This window comes from Canis lupus, chromosome 31 (genome assembly GCF_048164855.1).
Source record: "Canis lupus baileyi chromosome 31, mCanLup2.hap1, whole genome shotgun sequence".
NCBI lineage: Eukaryota > Metazoa > Chordata > Mammalia > Carnivora > Canidae > Canis > Canis lupus.
The window spans coordinates 19,217,888-19,235,059 of NC_132868.1; the positions used below are offsets into that span (position 1 = coordinate 19,217,888).

Below are 17,172 nucleotides of genomic sequence, written 5' to 3' on the forward strand. Positions count from 1 at the left end.
AATAATCTAGGTGAAGAAATAAAACATTTCTAACACTCCAGAATCTCTTGTGCCACTTTAGTGCCTAACCCCAGGATAATCACAATCCTTACCTCTCTAGCATTGATCAGCTTTCTTGCTTTGAACTTCATATAAATGGAATTATATAGTATGTACTTTTGTGTGTCTGACTTGCATTTCAATATTATATTTTTAGATTTATTCATTTTTGTATATAATTGTTCATTCACATACAAGAAGTTCTTTATGTATATACCATTATTTATTCATTCTACTTTTGATGGGCATTTGTGTAATTTCCAATTTCTGGCTGCTATGAAAAGTTGCTGTGAATATTCTTACCGGTGTCTTTAGGTATGCATATACATATACACACATTTCTGTTGGTTTTATAGTTAGAAATAGTAAAATTGCTAGGTCATCAGATACGGGTATATTCAGCTTTAGTAGATACTGCTACAGGTTTTTTAAAGTGGTCAGAGTAATTCATACTTCCAGCAGCCGTATATAGGAGTTCAATTACCATATCCTCAATCAACTTTTGAATATTCTCTTTTTCAGTTTATCCATTCAGTTCTTACAGGTGTATAGTGATATCATAGTTTTAATATGAATTTTCCTGAAGACAGACGAAATTGGGTGCCTGGACATAGGGTTAGGCCATTTGGATGTCTCTTTTTTGAATTGCCTTATCATGTCTTTTGCTCATTTTTTAAAAAAAATGTATTTATAGGAGTTCTTTATATGTGATGTATAGACCCTTTATTAGGTGCATATATTGCAAATATCTCTTTCCATTCTGTGGGTTACTATTAGCAGTTTCTTTTGAACAGAAGTTATTAATGTAGTTAGCTTATTTTGTTTTTCCATTATGGTTAATTTTTGTGTGTCTTGTTTTAAGAAAATTTTTGAAAATTCCAAGGTCATGGTGATGCTATTTTATCTTGTTTTAAAATCTTTATTTTTCTACCTTTCAAACTTAAATCTGCAATTCATCTAGAATTTTTTTTTATGTGATGGTGTGAGGTGAAATCCAGCACCATTTACTGAAAAAAATATTTGGTGTCACTTTTGTTTTAAATCAGGAGATCATATATGTGTGGGTCTGATTCCATTGGTCTTTCTACACTTGCCCCAATATCACATTCTAATTGTTGATATAATAGGTTTTTATATCTAGTAGTCTGAAATCTTTGTTGTTGTTCTTCAAGATTGCCTTGCTTATTCTTGTAAATTTGCATTTCCATGTAAATTTTAGAATCACTTTATTAGTTTACACACACAGACATACACACTGAAATTTGATAAGATTATGTAGATTTTGCATATCAGTGCAGGAAAAATTGATCTCTGCTATGTAGATAGTTACTTTATTTTATTATTATCTTTTAGATAGTAATTTTAAATTCAGCCTTCTTGATAATAAGCTCAATTCTCTTCTTTCCTCCACTTGTTCTTTCATGTATTCTGTAAGCCCTCAACCCTGACTTAATTTAACTGATCTGTTTTCTTTAATTGTATCCCCAGGCTGCTTAAGAAAAATCAGATAAAATACTGATTGACCCTCTTGCTTATGGCCTTAGTGCTGCAGTTCTAATTTCTGAATTACTTCCTTTCCCTACAGAAGTTGTTCCACTCTGTACAGTTCTCAAGAGACATTCTCTCTTTGCTAATTTTAACCTTGTTCTTTTTATATTTTTAAGATCTTATATTTTTTATTCATGAGAGACACAGAGAGGCAGAGACATAGATAGAGGGAGAAGCACTCCCTGTGGGGAGCCTGATGCAAGACTCGATCCCAGGACCCCAGGATCATGCCCTGAGCCAAAGGCAGACACTCAACCACTGAGCCACCCAGGCGTCCCTCTGACCTTGTTCTTAATAGATGCATGTGTACATAGATATTTGAAAAGCAGTTGGAAATATGGGCCTAAACCTCAAGAGAAATGTTGATACTGAAGATACAGCTTTTGGAGTCATTAGCATGATATGGTACTTGAAGCTATGGGTATGGATTAGCTTGTTCATACAGGAAGCGTATGGAGTTGGAAGAGAGGAGAGCTAAGAATATAATCCCAGGGAATAGTATCAATTAGAGGTTGGGCTGAGGAGAAAATAGAGAACACTACAGGTAGAAGAGGTCTTGTAAGTTGGGAGGAGTAGCGGAAAAGAGATATACTGGAAACCAAGGGAAAAGAAAGTTTCAAGAAGTAGGGAATGGTCAATAGTGTTAAATAATTCTAGAGGACAAGGGCATGCTAACTGAAAATAGGCCAGTGGATTTGGCTGTCACCTCCAGCAGAGGTAGTAGTTAGTAGCAAGCAGTGGTGGAGAGAATGGAGGTAATGAGTTGAGATTGCTCTCTGGTGAGTGTCACTGGGAATGGTAAGCCAGAACACAGTCCGGCTGAAAGAGGAGAGTGATCAGAGCATTTTTCTTTAATGTCTGTTGCCCAGAATCAACCTGTTCAAAGCTAAACTCCTCATTCTGCTTTATCTGCTATTTTTACATTCTTTGCTTTCCTATCTCGGGAATATCACCTTTTGTCTAGTTGTTCAAGCTGGAAACCTTGGAATTCTCTTTGATTTCTCCCTTACCTCCCCACCTCCCGGCCCCCGTCATTTAGATGGTAACCAGGGACTTTGGGTTTTCTCAGTAACATCTCTTTCATTATTCCTTCTCTTGACTTCTTCTGCTGTATTCTTAGGCTCCACTCTCCTCTTTTTCCTTGACATTGCCATACCTTCTTACTGGTTCATAATAGTTTCCTTGCCTCAGTTTCCCCCAGCCCCCTCATCCATCTTCCTACTGCCCCATTTATTGTTGTAAAACGTGGTTCCCATCATGTATGCCTACTTCCTAAACATCTTAGTTGCCTTCCTACTACCTACTGTATATAGTACCCTAATTCATTAAATGAGTGGATACTGATTATATGCTGGGCATTGTACTGGGCACTAGGGAGTATAGTAGTAGACAAGGAGGACATGGGCCCTGCTGTCACTTGTCTTAATGGAACATAAGGCTTTTTACAATTTGGGTCCTAGCTTATCTTTCTAAGATCACCTCTAACTCCTGCCCGTATATTCCAGGACTACTTCCTTTTTTATGAACAAAATCCATTTTATGAAATCACTGTGTTGCAGATGCTTTCAAACCTAGAATGCATTTCTTCTGTTTGTCACATTTCCTATGGCATACTATTTGTAGTAAGGTGGTATTTGTTTTCTTCTAATTAGCCACTGACTGTTAGTTAACTAGGTAAGCATCTATAGAGGTTCAAATTTCAAGTATTTTGCTGCTAAGAATAATTTGAATAACTGCTCCTGCTTTTTCCTGCTGCAAGGAAGAAGTTTTTGGAGTGAATTCTTTGTAGAGACAGAGATCTATCTAGAGTTGAAAATTAATTTTCTCTTCTATGCCTCTCTGGTCAATAACAATGCATGGAAAAGAGACAAAAGCAGAAATAAGCATGTGAGTGTTTTAGAGAAACCCATTAATGCCTGTCTGGCAGGTATTATAATGGTATTTGGAATTGTGAATTTATTGATCCATTCTTCTAATTTAGACTGATGATGAAGATGAGTCTTTTGTTCTTGAGGATCCTACGTTGTTAAACATTGATACTATTGATTCTCACTCCTATGATACTTCCTCTGTGGCAAGTTCAGATAGTGGTGACAGGACCAACCTAAAAAGGTAAGCATTTGTTGTTGTTGTTTTTAAGCATTTGAATTGCACTTGTATATGGCTGAAATACTGAACACTTAAAATGTAAATATTTCTTTACAGTGTAGTATGGTCTGCTAAAGCCCTGTATAGGAAATAGAAGGCCCACTTGGGTGGAAATAATATGCTTGTTAGACCCTAAAGGTTTTGGCACTGTTGAGGGGAGAGGATAAAAAGGTGGATGCCATGACCACTGTCCTCTGCACCACCAGTAGAAGCCATAATAACAGCCAAGGGACCCCCCACAAGCAGTGGAGTTCTCGAAGGGAGCATGAATCAAACTTAGCACAGTATCTGTGGTGGAAACAACGGAGTTTGGTTTACCTTGCCACCCTTGTGCTCCCTGTACTCCCCATCCCCTTCTTCCCACTCTCTAAGGTCAGCTCCAGCATTCCTTCATTCCCTTGGAATGGGTTCAGAGGAGAATCACAAAATGATTAAAGATTTGGGAAAAGGACTTCTAACCCTAAATAACTTCATTTTGGCTGCTTTTCACCTTCCAAATTCTTGGAGAGCACATGAAAAGGAAAGAGAAGTGGAGGAAGCATAATGTAAATACTTTATTGAATTCATGTGTAGCTTTAATGTTGATAAAGTCATGTGTATTTTTCCTTTCTTAAATTTTGCTTGTATTAGTGCTGTCTTCTTTAGGTTGTCAATTCTTGTGGGATAGGGACCATTGCTGGAATATGTTAACCTGTTCATCACTATCTCTTACAAATACATAAATGTGTTTTTTTTTCCAGCTTTATTGAGATATAACTGACATATAACATTGGGTAAATGTAATGTGTACAGTGTGATTCTTTGATAAAAAGGTAGATGCCATGACCACTGTCCTCTGCACTGTGTGTTGTGAAATCATTACCACAATAGGGTTAGTTAACACGTTCATCACCTCCATAACTACCATTTCTGCTTTGGTAAGAACATTTAAGATTTATTCTCATAGTAACTTTCGAGCATATAACATGTTATTTTCGGCTATAGTCATTGTGCTATATACAGTAGATCCCCAGAGTTTATTCATCTTAAAACTAGAAGTTTGTACCCTGTGACCAACATCTCCACATTTCCCTCACTCTTCAGCCCCTGGCAATTACTATTCTACTCTGCCTCTATGAGTTAGAAGCTTTTTAAAATTCCACATGTAAGTGAGATCATAGAGTATTTGTCTTTTTCTGCGTGACTGACTTCATGTAGGATAATGCCCTCAGGGTCCATTCATGTTGTCACAGATGGCAGGACTTCCTTCTTTATCATGGCTGAATAACGTGTGTGTGTGGGGGGGAGAGACCACTTATCTTTACCCATTTGTCTGAAGGTGGACTTAGATTATTTCTGTATCTTGGCTATTGTGAATAATGCTGTAATATACATGGCAGCGCTGATATTTCTTTGAGATAGTGATTTTGTTTTCTTTTGATATATACCCAGAAGTGGGATTATTGGATGATTTGATAGTTCTATTTTTAATTTTTTTGGGGGAACTTCGTACTGTTTTCCATACTGGCTGCCCCAGTTTATATTCCCACCTACCAGTGCACAATGATTCCCTTTTCTCCAAATCCTCACCAACATTTGTGATCTCTTGTCTTTTTGTTTTTGTTTTGTTTTAAAGATTTTATTTATTTATTCATGAGAGACACAGAGAGGCAGAGACACAGGTAGAGAGAGAAGCAGGCTCCATGCAGGGAGCCCGATGCAGCACTCGATCCTGGTACTCCAGGATCACGCCCTGGGCCGAAGGCAGGGGCCCAACTGCTGAGCCACCCAGGCATCCCTCTTGTCTTTTTTTTTTTTTTTTTTAAAGATTTTATTTATTTATTCATGAGAGACAGAGAGAGAGGCAGAGACACAGGCAGAGGGAGAAGCAGGCTCCATGCAGAAGCCCGACATGGGACTTGATCCCAGGACTCCAGGATCACGCCCTGGGCTGAAGGCAGGCGCTAAACCGCTGAGCCACCCAGGGATGCCCCTTCTTGTCTTTTTGATAATAGCCTTTCCAATAGGCAAAATCTTATTGTAGTTTTGATTTGCATTTCCCTGATAATTAGTGATGCTAGACAGTTTTCCACGTATTTGTTGGTCATATGTATGTCGTCTTTGGAAAAATGTTCAGATTCTCTACCTATTTTTTACTCAGATTGTTTGGGTTTTTTGTTGTTGAGTTACAAGAGTTCCTTATACAGTAGTCTCCCATTCCCACAGGGGATACATTCCAAGACCTCGAGTCTTGGAAGATATTACTGCAGATATTAGTAAATCCCATATAAACTTTTTTCCTGTACATATCTACAATAAAGTTTAATTTATAAATTAGACACAGTAAGAAATTAACAACAATAATAAAACAGAACAATTATAAGAATGTATTGTAATAAAAAGTTATGTGAACGTGGTCTCTCTTGAAATATTTTATTGTACTATACTCACCCTCTTGCAATGAGTTGAGATGATAAAAAGCCTAGTGATGTGATGAAGTGAGGTGAATGACATAGACATGATATTGGGTTAGGCTACACTATGGACTTTCTGACAATACTTCAGAAGGAGGATCATTTGTTTCTGGACTGTGGTTGACCACAAGTAACTGAAACCATGGAAAGTGAAACTGCAGATAAGGGAGGATGACTGGGCTTTTTGGGATATTAACCCCTTATCAGATAAACCTTTTACAAATATTTTCTACTATCCCATAGGTTGTCTTTTCATTTTGTTGATTTTCTTTTGCTGTGCAAAAGTTTTTTAGTTTGATATAGTCTTACTTATACTTGATTTTGTTGATTGTGCTTTGGGTTACATAGACAAAAAATCCATTGCCACAACCAATGTCAAGGAACTTTTTCCCTATGTTTTCTTCTAGGAGTTTTATGGGTTAGGTCTTATAGTTAAGTCTTTAATCCATTTAATCCATATAATTTTTGTGAGTGGTATAAGGGTACAGTTTTTTCTGCATGTAATTATGCAGTTTTCCCAACACCATTTATTGGATACTGTGTTCTTTCTCCATTGAGTGTTTTTGGTTTCATTGTCAAATTTTAGTTGACTGTATACAACTGTTTATTTCTGGGCTCTCAATTATGGTCCATTGGTCTCTCTGTCTGTTTTTATGCCAGCATCATACTGTTTTGATTACACCTTTGTAATAGAGTTTGAAATCAGGAATTGTGATGCCTCTAGCTTTATTCTTCTTTCTTGAAGATTGCTTTGGCTAAGTGGAGTCAGTTGTGTTTCTAAACACTAACAATGAAATATCTGAAGAAGGAATAATTCAATTTATAGTAGCACCAAAAATGATAAAGTACCTAGGAATAAGTTTAGCCCAGGAAGTGAAAGAGCTGTGCATGAAAATTATAAGACAATGGGATCCCTGGGTGGCGCAGCGGTTTGGCGCCTGCCTTTGGCCTAGGGCGCGATCCTGGAGACCCAGGATCGAATCCCACGTCGGGCTCCCGGTGCATGGAGCCTGCTTCTCCCTCTGCCTGTGTCTCTGCCTCTCTCTCTCTCTCTCTCTGTGACTATCATGAATAAATAAATAAAATCTTTAAAAAAAAAAAAAAAAAGAAAATTATAAGACATTGATGAAAGAAATTGAGGACACAAATAAATGGAAAAATATCCCATGTTCATGGATTACTATTATTAAAATGTCCATGTTCCCCAAAACCATCTGTAGATTCAATGCAGTCTCCATCAAAATCCCAATGGAACTTCTCACAAAAATAGAAAATCTAAAATTTATATGGAACTATGTTAACTTAAATGATTTTGAGCATCTCATCTCCACCTGCTTCAAAGTTATGATGACTTTTAATGAATAAGTCACGGGAATAAGAGGCACAGCATTAGGAATACAATCAGTGATACTGTAATAGTGATATAACAGGATAGCTGGTAGCTACACTTGTAGTGAACATAACAATGTGTAAATTGTACACCTGAAACTGATGTGTGTCAACTGTACTCAAAACATATGTTTTTTTTTTTTTTTTTTTTTTGCCTTACTTAATGTCAGAACTCTTGCATAGCGTCTGTCTGGACCCTACTTACCATTTTGACCTAATCTCTTAGCACCCACTCCCATTCTTCTGGTTCATGCTTTTTGTGTACTTGGATCTCCCCTTTCCCCCACCCTGTGCACATTTACATCTTCAGATTTCTTTTCTTTTAAATATATTTTTTAAGATTTTATTTATTTATGAGAGACACAGAGAGAGAGGCAGAGACACAGGCAGAGGGAGAAGCAGGCTCCCTGTGGGGAACCAGATGCAGGACTTGATCCCGGGACTCTGGGGCTATGACCTGAGCCAAAGGCAGACCAAGGCTCAACCACTCTGCCACCCAGGCATCCCTACATCTTCATATTTCTGTTTGTGCTCTTTTTGTTGCCTGCCAGACTCCTAGTTATCCATCAAGGCCAGATCAGACCTCTTTTTTTCTATAGCTGTCCCTTATCCCCCTTATGAATAGGATTAAACTCCTCTTTATTTCTAGTGCTTTATCCTTTGTTCTTTTCTAACATTTAGCTTCTAAGAGTAAGTTACTTTTTAGTCCCTCTAGCTAGGCTGTGAGGTCCTTGAAACTAGGAACCTTGACTTTCTTATTTTTGTCTCCCCAGAGCCCATACTTTAGTCACATAGAGGAGGTGCTCAGTGTTTGGTAAAAAATTAAAAATCATTTTGTGTATGATGATGAGTTGGGTAAGTGAAAGGAGCTGTTAGGCACAGCAGAGTAAGAATAATGGGTGGGGAATTTGAGGTGCTTGGTGGAAGAATGAGAGAGAGCAGTTAAAGATGTGAGGGCAAGAAAGATAGGCAAGGGTAAAAGGTGGGTAGAGGTAATGTAGACATGTAGGGCAGGATAGGCAACCTTTGGTTATTGGAACCTCTTGCCTCAAGAGGTGGTCAAGGAACAGTTTGAATTGTTGAAAAAGGAATGGTGGCTTTATACACTTTCTTGCTTGTGCTTCTCTGAGGCTCAAGATGGGTTTAGGATGGCATCTTACTGTAGGACTGTTAGACTCTTTGTACCTCTTTGCAAACAGAGCTAACATTACATTCAGTGTTGTTTTCTGCATTTCTTATTTTTATGTGTTCTTTGGTCTTTTAAAGCTTTGAAACTCTGCTTTTTCAAAAAAAAATTTCTTATGTTCTTAAACATTCCCGCCCCTTTTTAGGAAGAAGAAATTACCTGATTCTTTTTCACTCCATGGGTCAGTTATGCGACATTCACTTTTGAAGGGAATTTCTGCCCAGATAGTGTCTGCAGCTGTAAGTATTTTGTTCTCTTCCCCAGCTTTGTAACCTGCAATGGCATAATGAAGTAGGAATGAGCATAAAACAAAGCACAGCACTTCTCTTGGCCCCGAGGCTTAAAAAAAATAGAATCTGGCTTTCATGGGTTTTGTGTGATTGTTTTTGACTCATAAGACATGGCTACACATCTTGACGTAGAAATTAGTGCAGCCATGAAATAAAGGTCTGCTCAGAGTCTCTGGTGTGCCTAAATGAAATATGGCAGCAAGCCTAAAAGGAACACTATCTGCCCTTTCTTTAAATTCCTTTTCAGTTTAGTTGCCATCTTGTGTATTTGGTTGAGTTAGAGTGCTTGTTTTTTTAGTCTTTTCATATGGAGAAATGATTGATCAGAATCTTTTTACAACTGAGTGATTTTCTTGTAATTCACAAAACTCTTTTCATGTCCCTTATTTTATTTACTTTTACAACTTTGAAAGTAAGGAAAGCCATATCCTGTTTTACAAATGAGAAGAGAGGCTCAGAGAGGTAATATATTAACTTGTCTTACATCATTGGGTTAGGAGATAGCAGAACAATTACTCAAAATTGGGGTTTCTGGCTCCAGCTGTAGTGCTGTTTTATTGTGAAACGGAGGTGGTATTGGTGAGTATAGCCAGTGTATAATGGCTGGAACAGAGTATCTCTGGTCTTGAAAATTTTTTGGAGCACTGGGTTGATGCAAAAATATTTAATAGATCACTAAGACAATAGATGCTGATTCTGGTATGGGTTATCAAATTTTCCTTTGACCTCAAAGCATATAATATTTTGTGGTCTTTTTCAATTTTAGTTTTATTAACTAAATAATTTATTTAGTTATTGTGAATTATTGTGAATTTATTGTGTTAATCTTATATATAGTAATAGTGATGATCATGATGACAATGATGACATTTTCATATCCCAGGGACTTTGACTTTTTTAATGTTTTCATGGAGTTTAATTGGTATTTTGCAAACTCAGTTTGGACAAAGTTTTGATTTTTCAGAAGGGTAAGAGATTTATATAGGAGTGGTATCATGACATCATTACTGCATTGCAATTGTCAGATTTCTCAGAGAAAGCTCTTGTTGTAGAAAGCATACCAAACCAAACCAACAAAAAAAGCAAAAAGAAAGAAAGTGTTCTCTGTGGGCAATTGGTATACCCTGACCCAGCTCATATATCATGGAGTCAATTTAAATAGATAGTCAAGCAATGGAGGGAACCTGGGCAATTGTCCTTCCTCTTTTAGGTGGAGAGTAACTCAGATTTGCTAGAATGGGAACCACCTGTTGAGGATTACATTTCCATGACGTTTTCTGAATTTAATCCTTATGTAGGTGATGAAATTCATTCCTTTCAAGATCAAGATGAACCAGAACAGTCATTTGACCCACCTGTGCAGTTTTAAAAATATTTTGAATAATGGAGACTGAACTAAAACTCAGACACTGAACATTGATTAGATAAATCTGTTATTTAAAAGGGTTTCTTCTCCCTCTTGAAGAGGAGGGAAAAATTCTAATAAATCCCAGAGTGTTTGCATTCTATTCTTATTTCATTGCTATGGCTGAGCTCCTTTGGTCTGTTAAAATGAAAACTGCTTTTCCTGTGACAGTGCTCATACTCTGCCTTTCTAATTTTGGATTACCAGCTCAATTTAAATTGTATGCTTTTCTATGATGGTTGGTTTATTAACATGCAAAGCTAGTTATATTTTGGGGTATCTCCTGAATAAATGTTCAGTAATGCCTTCAGCCATGTGGATAGTGATGTTCCTAGGGTGGCATGGGGCCTTGTTCATCACGGCTTTGTAGTGTCCATGCATGGAGAACACTTAGGAGAGATGAAACTTTTGGGGTTGTGAACTTCATTCACAACTCAATGGCAAATGAAAGTACTGTGATAGATGACTATATTTTAAATTACTTAAAATTAATTTTAAAAAGTATTTATTACTTTTATGATCATCTAAGATAGTAGAGACACTTTAGCAGTTTTTTTCTGAAATGTGTCCAATGTGTAAGAATCTCCTGACATGCTGATTAAAGTGCAAATTCCTGGGCACCACCCCAGACATACTGAATTGGCATCTTTAGTAGGGTAGCATGGGGATCTGTATTTTATTTATTTATTTATTTATTTAGTTTTAAAGATTTATTTATTTACTCATGAGGGAGAGAGAGACAGACACATAGAGGGAGAAGCAGACTCCATGCAGGACACCTGATGCAGGACTTGATCCCGGATCCCAGGATCACGCCCTGAGCCAAAGGCAGATGTCTAACCACTGAGCCATCCGGGCGTCCCAGGGATCTGCATTTTAATAGGTATCTCAGATTATTTTAACGTAGCCTGGCTTTTGAGAATCACTGCTCTATGATGTTGCAACACCAGTACTAAGATTCTGTAATCTCTAAAGTGCTTTCCACATCTGTTTGTTTTTGTTTTTGGTTTTTTTTGCTTTTATTTATTTCTATTTTTATTTTTGCTTGTTTGTTTTCTTAGTTTTAAAGTAAGCTGACTTCTGATTTCATTATTCAGGTTCCATTTGAACTATACTTTATGTTCTTCATTGCTCTCTCATTCTTTTTCTCTATCTGGACACAAAGCAATCATTTATCAGATGTTTATTTGCATGCATCTTAATTGTCAAGCATGTTGCATACTTTACACACACATATCCAAACAAGGTTGGGGATATCTTACTATCTAGAACATTGAACATAGCAGCTTTGTGATTGTTCTTCCTTATATTCCCATGCTCTGGAATAAGTTTTTTAATTAGTTCCCAGGAAGCTCTATAAAGTTGTATAAAACAGATTCTGTCTTCCTAGAGATTCTAACAATTAATTCACCACATTGACAGGGACAGACAGAAATGTAGAAATGATATCAAAGAGGCTGGCCTAGGAACTGAAGCTCTGAGTTTGAGACATAGTTTGACTACTACTTGAATAATCTTGGGCAAGTCAGTTAAGCTCTTTAAAACTTATTTTCTTAATCTGGAAAATCAGAATAATACATGTTTTATCTGTCTCTTGCAGTTTGAGAATCCAATAGTGTAATATATGTATATGAAAGCTTATTGCTGCTACAGTGCTAATTGTTGTAAGCCCTTATTTAAAGCTATAGAAACATCAAATAGGTACCTTTACAATTATATGATACTTTACATTTAATTTGATCCTTAAAACAATTCATTGAGGTAGTTGCTGTTTCCTTTAATAGATGAGGAGACTAATACCCAGAGAGTTAGGTGACTTTCCCGAGGTCATACAGTTACTCTGTGGACTTAATTTTTTATTTTCTTGTGCTTGAGGACCGACTGAATACACCCTGCTTGGGTTTTATTGAGGGATTATTGTATAATCTGCTTGATAGGAAGCTTAGAGGAAAAATATCTTTACCATGTTTCCCTTTTTAAAAATCTTTATGTACTGCTATCGTAACAGAGTTTATTCACATTATTGAAAGTGGGACTTCTTCCCTCTTTTCCTTTGTGTTTTCATTTATAATTAGTACCTTTCCTAAAGCATTTGTTACAGTTAGTAAAATAAAATGACCCACTCTTATGCTCTTTATATTTTGTTGTTATGTGCAACTTTTGTGGTTTCTCTTAGTTGGGGGCAAAAATGAAGGTTCCACCTCTTGTCTGAATTGATTTGGATCAAAGTATATGCAAAGAGAGGGGCTTATATCATTTTCTGTTTAAAAATGAGAATATCATTTCAAATGCTCTTTTAATTTCACTTAGGACAAAGTGGATGCTGGCTTGCCTACAGCAATTGTAAGTATACTTTAATCCTTTAAAGGTAAGCTTTCTCTTTGATTGGATTTTCTTAGATATATTCTTCTAATGTTCAAAGTTATTGCATAAATTATTATGATAATAAATTCATAAGTCATTTACTGCCAGTAATCAGGTTTAAAAATTTTCCATATTGAATGTTCTCTTTCTTTCTGGTGTGTTGTTATTCTTCAGGCTTTTGTTTGAGAAGCATATAATGGAATAATGATTAGCCTTTTCCAGGTTTATTTATATGTGCCCAAGTAAATTTGCTCCTTCTGTGATTTGGCCTCCCTTTGGTTATAAGGGAGTGGAAAACAGCATTTGGTGAAATCACTTTGTGGTAAATAGTACATTTAATAGTTCTGAACTCCCTTGCCAAGCCTGCCAAATAGTAAATCTGTGGCGCGATTATAGAGAACTGGGGGATATTTGAAAGCACACTAGTGCCCTCTTTTCTTGAATACTTCCAGCTGCCTTCTGTAGCTTTCTTATTAGTTAGTCAATTGGTGAGGAAGTGGGCTGAATTTTGAATATTTCTGGTGCCTTTTGGCTCCTGTGAATAAACTGAAGGCTTTCTCACCCCTTACCCACACCTCATAGCTGGCTCTTGGTTGGGTAGCATAAGTGCCTTTTACTTTGTCTGGATCCCTGAAAAAAAAATTTTTTTTAAATTGCTTTAGAGGAAGCTAAGTGGTGTGTTTTTGCCTATAATGTTGAACATATGATATTTTGATATTGTTACCCTTGGAGTAAATTTAGAGGGATTCCCAGAAATAAAATGTCCTGAGTTTCATTTCCCGTCTTACCTCCTAGTTGAAATTCTCCTTATTTATAATAGTTGGTATGTCATCTGGTGCCTAGAGGAGAGAAGACTAACAAATTCAACTCGGATTGTTTCAAGATTCTTGACATACTATCTCAAAATGTAATCTTCCCTTTTGTTCTCAGGCAGTGTCCAGTCTGATAGCTGTGGGTACATCTCATGGATTGGCTTTAATATTTGGTAAATTTTAAGTACTTTCCTTACTGTAGATATTAAGTATCCTTTTGACCTTTATATCTTTTAATAGTTGAATTGTAAACTTAATTTTCTTGTGAAAAAAAAAAACAGAAAAATCTAGTTCTACTGTTAAAATTACTTGACCCAAGCTTATTTTGTAGCTCATTACAAGTTTATTTTCTTCTTTATGAATGTATAAGTTATATCTTTTGAATTTTGACTCTACAGACCTAGACAGAGAGAATATAAAGTTGAAAGGGACCTTGGGTTGTTCTCTTGTCTGCCTCAGTTTGTGGTAGTGGTGATTTTTTATTCTAAATCCTATCCTAGCAAGTATTCTAAAATATTTTCAGGAAAAGAGATTCACAGGCTTTTTCAGTAATTTTTCTTAGCTCAAACTGCAGTAACTTCTTTATCATTTACATTGTAAATCTCTAATCTGAAAAATTTCTCACTTATAATCACATTCTTTTGTTAGTTGAGAACTTAACGTTTATTTATATAGTAGAGATAGTCTTCAGTGTTTTCTTTATTCCCTGCATGAGACTAAATAACCCTAGTTTTATTACTCTTTGCTTTGCTTTTGAATTCAGTACTATCAGCAGAACATCTTCTGGGTTTTTAAAATTTTATTTAAAAACTATGAAATAAAATAAAAACTATGAGATAATATTTTTCTATTTTAAAAAAGATTTTATTTATTTATGAGAGACACACAGAGAGAGAGGCAGAGACACAGGCAGAGGGAGAAGCAGGCTCCATGCAGGGAGCCTGTCGTGGGACTTGATCCTGGGTCTCCAGGATCAGGCCCTGGGCTGAAGGCAGCACTAAATCGCTGAGCCACCTGGGCTGCCCTTTTCTATCATTTTTAATGTTCTCTTCTGCATCTTCAGTCTTCTGCATCTCTCTTAAATGGGATTCCCAGTAACACTTGTATTTTAGTAAGGAATCTACAGGATATTGTATAATGATTACCTGGGAATACTTTAATAACAGTACTACAATTTGATCTGTGTTAGCCTTGCATCATTATTTATCATATGAGTGGTTGTTTTCCCCTGTGTTTGAATGGTTTGAATTCCTATTTATAAATATCCTAAAAATCCTAATTATCATGTGATTTTAACACCTATTCTTTTCAGAGGTGATTGATTTAAGTAATAGAATTTTGTTGTTTGAAGGTGGAATGAAGGAACACAAAAATAATTCTCTTCAGAGAACTTTAGAATTGATTCTTTGAATAATAATTTTTTCCTTATTTCCTAATTGATATGTGTTCATAGTAGGAAGTTTAGATGAACAATGGGTTGAAGATACAAAATAACAAACTCTACCACTCAGGAATAATCCCTAACATTTCTGTATGGCCCTCTAATCTTTTTTTGTACATGTGTGTATGCACACACCCATGGAATCATGGGTGGAATCATGTTAATTTGTAATCTGCTTTTTCATCATAATCAACATCTTTGCATGCAGTTATATATTCATCTATAACATCCTTTTTCATGGCTACATAGTATTCCTTTAAATGAATTCATCATAATTTACTTAACCATTTCCTATACTAAGACATTTAGGTTGTTTCTAAACAAACAGTATAGCAATGAACATCTTTTGTAAATGCATTTTTGTGCACATGATTACTTCCATAGAACAAATTCTTAAAGGTGGAATTGCTTAAAGTCCAGGTATGAACATTTTATTTACATGTTTTTCCAGGTTTCATAACCTAATTAATTTAGGAATATTTTAAACACTTATTGACATAACTTAATTGCTTTTAGAAAGTTTTACCAGCCTGCTCTCCTATCAGGTGTAAGAATAATTCTTTTTTTTTTTTTTTTTTTTAAGATTTTATTTATTTGAGAGAGCAAGCATGAGCAGGGGAAGAGGCAGAGGGAGAGAGAAAGGGAAAAGCAGACTCTCTGCCAATCAGGGAGCCTGATACAGGGCTTGATCCCAGGCCTCTGGGATCGTGACCTGAGCCAAAGGCAGACGCTTAACCGACTGAGCACCCAGGTGCCCCAAGAATGCTTATTTTCCTATGCAGGCATAATTGGTGTTCGAGTGAAAGGATTTAGGGAAAGGATCCTAAAAGGACTTATAGTTTAGTCTTCTTATTTTATATATGAAGTGGTTGAGAACCAGAGAGATTAAGAGAGACAGAGCCAAGTTCAGAATCAAGAAACACTGAATCCTAGATCAGTGCATTTTCACCATTCTCAATAATTCTCTCCTGAGAGAAAAGGAGGCAGATTCCAAGATGGATGAAGAATAGAAGAACTAAGATGAGCCAGAGTCAAGTATAATGTATATGTTTATCTGTCAGCAGAATGCATGTTGATTTTGTTGTTGTTGTTCCCAGTTGCCAGTGTTCACTTTTCCTCAGCTCCATCCTCTTTAACATCCCTTCCTTACCACAAGGTTATAGGGATACATGTCTGTTTATAATCAAACCCACTGCCACAAATTAAATGAATTATTTAAAATAAAACCAATTGAGGGCAGCCCCAGTGGCTCAGTGGTTTAGTGCCGCCTTCAGCCCAGGGCCTGATCCTGGAGACCCGAGATCGAGTCCCATGTCAGGCTCCCTGCATGGAGCCTGCTTCTCCCTCTGCCTGTGTCTCTGCCTCTCTCTCTCTCTCTCTCCCTCTGTGTTTCTCATGAATAAAAAAATAAGCAAGCAAACAAACAAACAAAAAACAATTGAGAAGAGTACATTGTCTTGCTACTGTCTTCTTAATTTCCTTGGGCCTGCTTCTTAATTTTTTTAGATATCAACTGTTTTGTTGTAGATATGATTAAATGGTAACCTTTCTCTACAATCTCATGGAAAAGGAAATATGCCAAAGTGAACATTTTGAGAAAAAAAATAATAATATCCTGGTTATGCTTTGAGTTTTTAATCATGCAATTAGTAACTTTTACTCAATATTTTTGTGGAAATCTGGTTATTTGGACAGTGAGTTTTAACAAATGGATTAAAATTTGCTTGAATGGCAGTAATAAATAGCAGAGTAATGATACTGTGAAGTGTCTAGAAGTCTGGGTTAAATCTGATCTCATTTAAATATCTTTGTTGATCATAGGAAAAGAGTAGCAGGAAGAGTTATACTTGTTTTAAGTGACATTAGATTCTTTATTGGAATAGGGGCCTGGGTCATTCAAATAGTGATCAATGTAAACTTCTTAAAGGTGATGTATGTTGCCTCTTTTAATGGACTATAGGTATGTGATATTTATTATATATCTTGGTTCTTTCCTATATACAGGATCTCAAAAATTCAAATAGTTGTAAAGATGCGTCTCTATTCCAAGGCCCTTAGTTTCCTATTTTTGGAGGTTGCTAGTATACTTTAATAGAT

The 17,172-nt window shown here is 36.3% G+C and overlaps 1 protein-coding gene across 4 annotated transcripts in view; it reads left to right on the forward strand.

The window, feature by feature from the left end:
• Positions 1-17,172, forward strand: part of VPS8 (VPS8 subunit of CORVET complex) — a 257,257-nt gene that overhangs the window by 15,830 nt on the left and 224,255 nt on the right. For all 4 annotated transcript variants that reach the window (XM_072807706.1, XM_072807710.1, XM_072807707.1 and 1 more), the window contains exons 4-7: positions 3,569-3,699; positions 8,909-9,002; positions 12,769-12,801; positions 13,753-13,807. In XM_072807706.1, the coding sequence (XP_072663807.1) occupies positions 3,569-3,699; positions 8,909-9,002; positions 12,769-12,801; positions 13,753-13,807 (313 nt within the window). The remainder of the gene's footprint in view (positions 1-3,568; positions 3,700-8,908; positions 9,003-12,768; positions 12,802-13,752; positions 13,808-17,172) is intronic.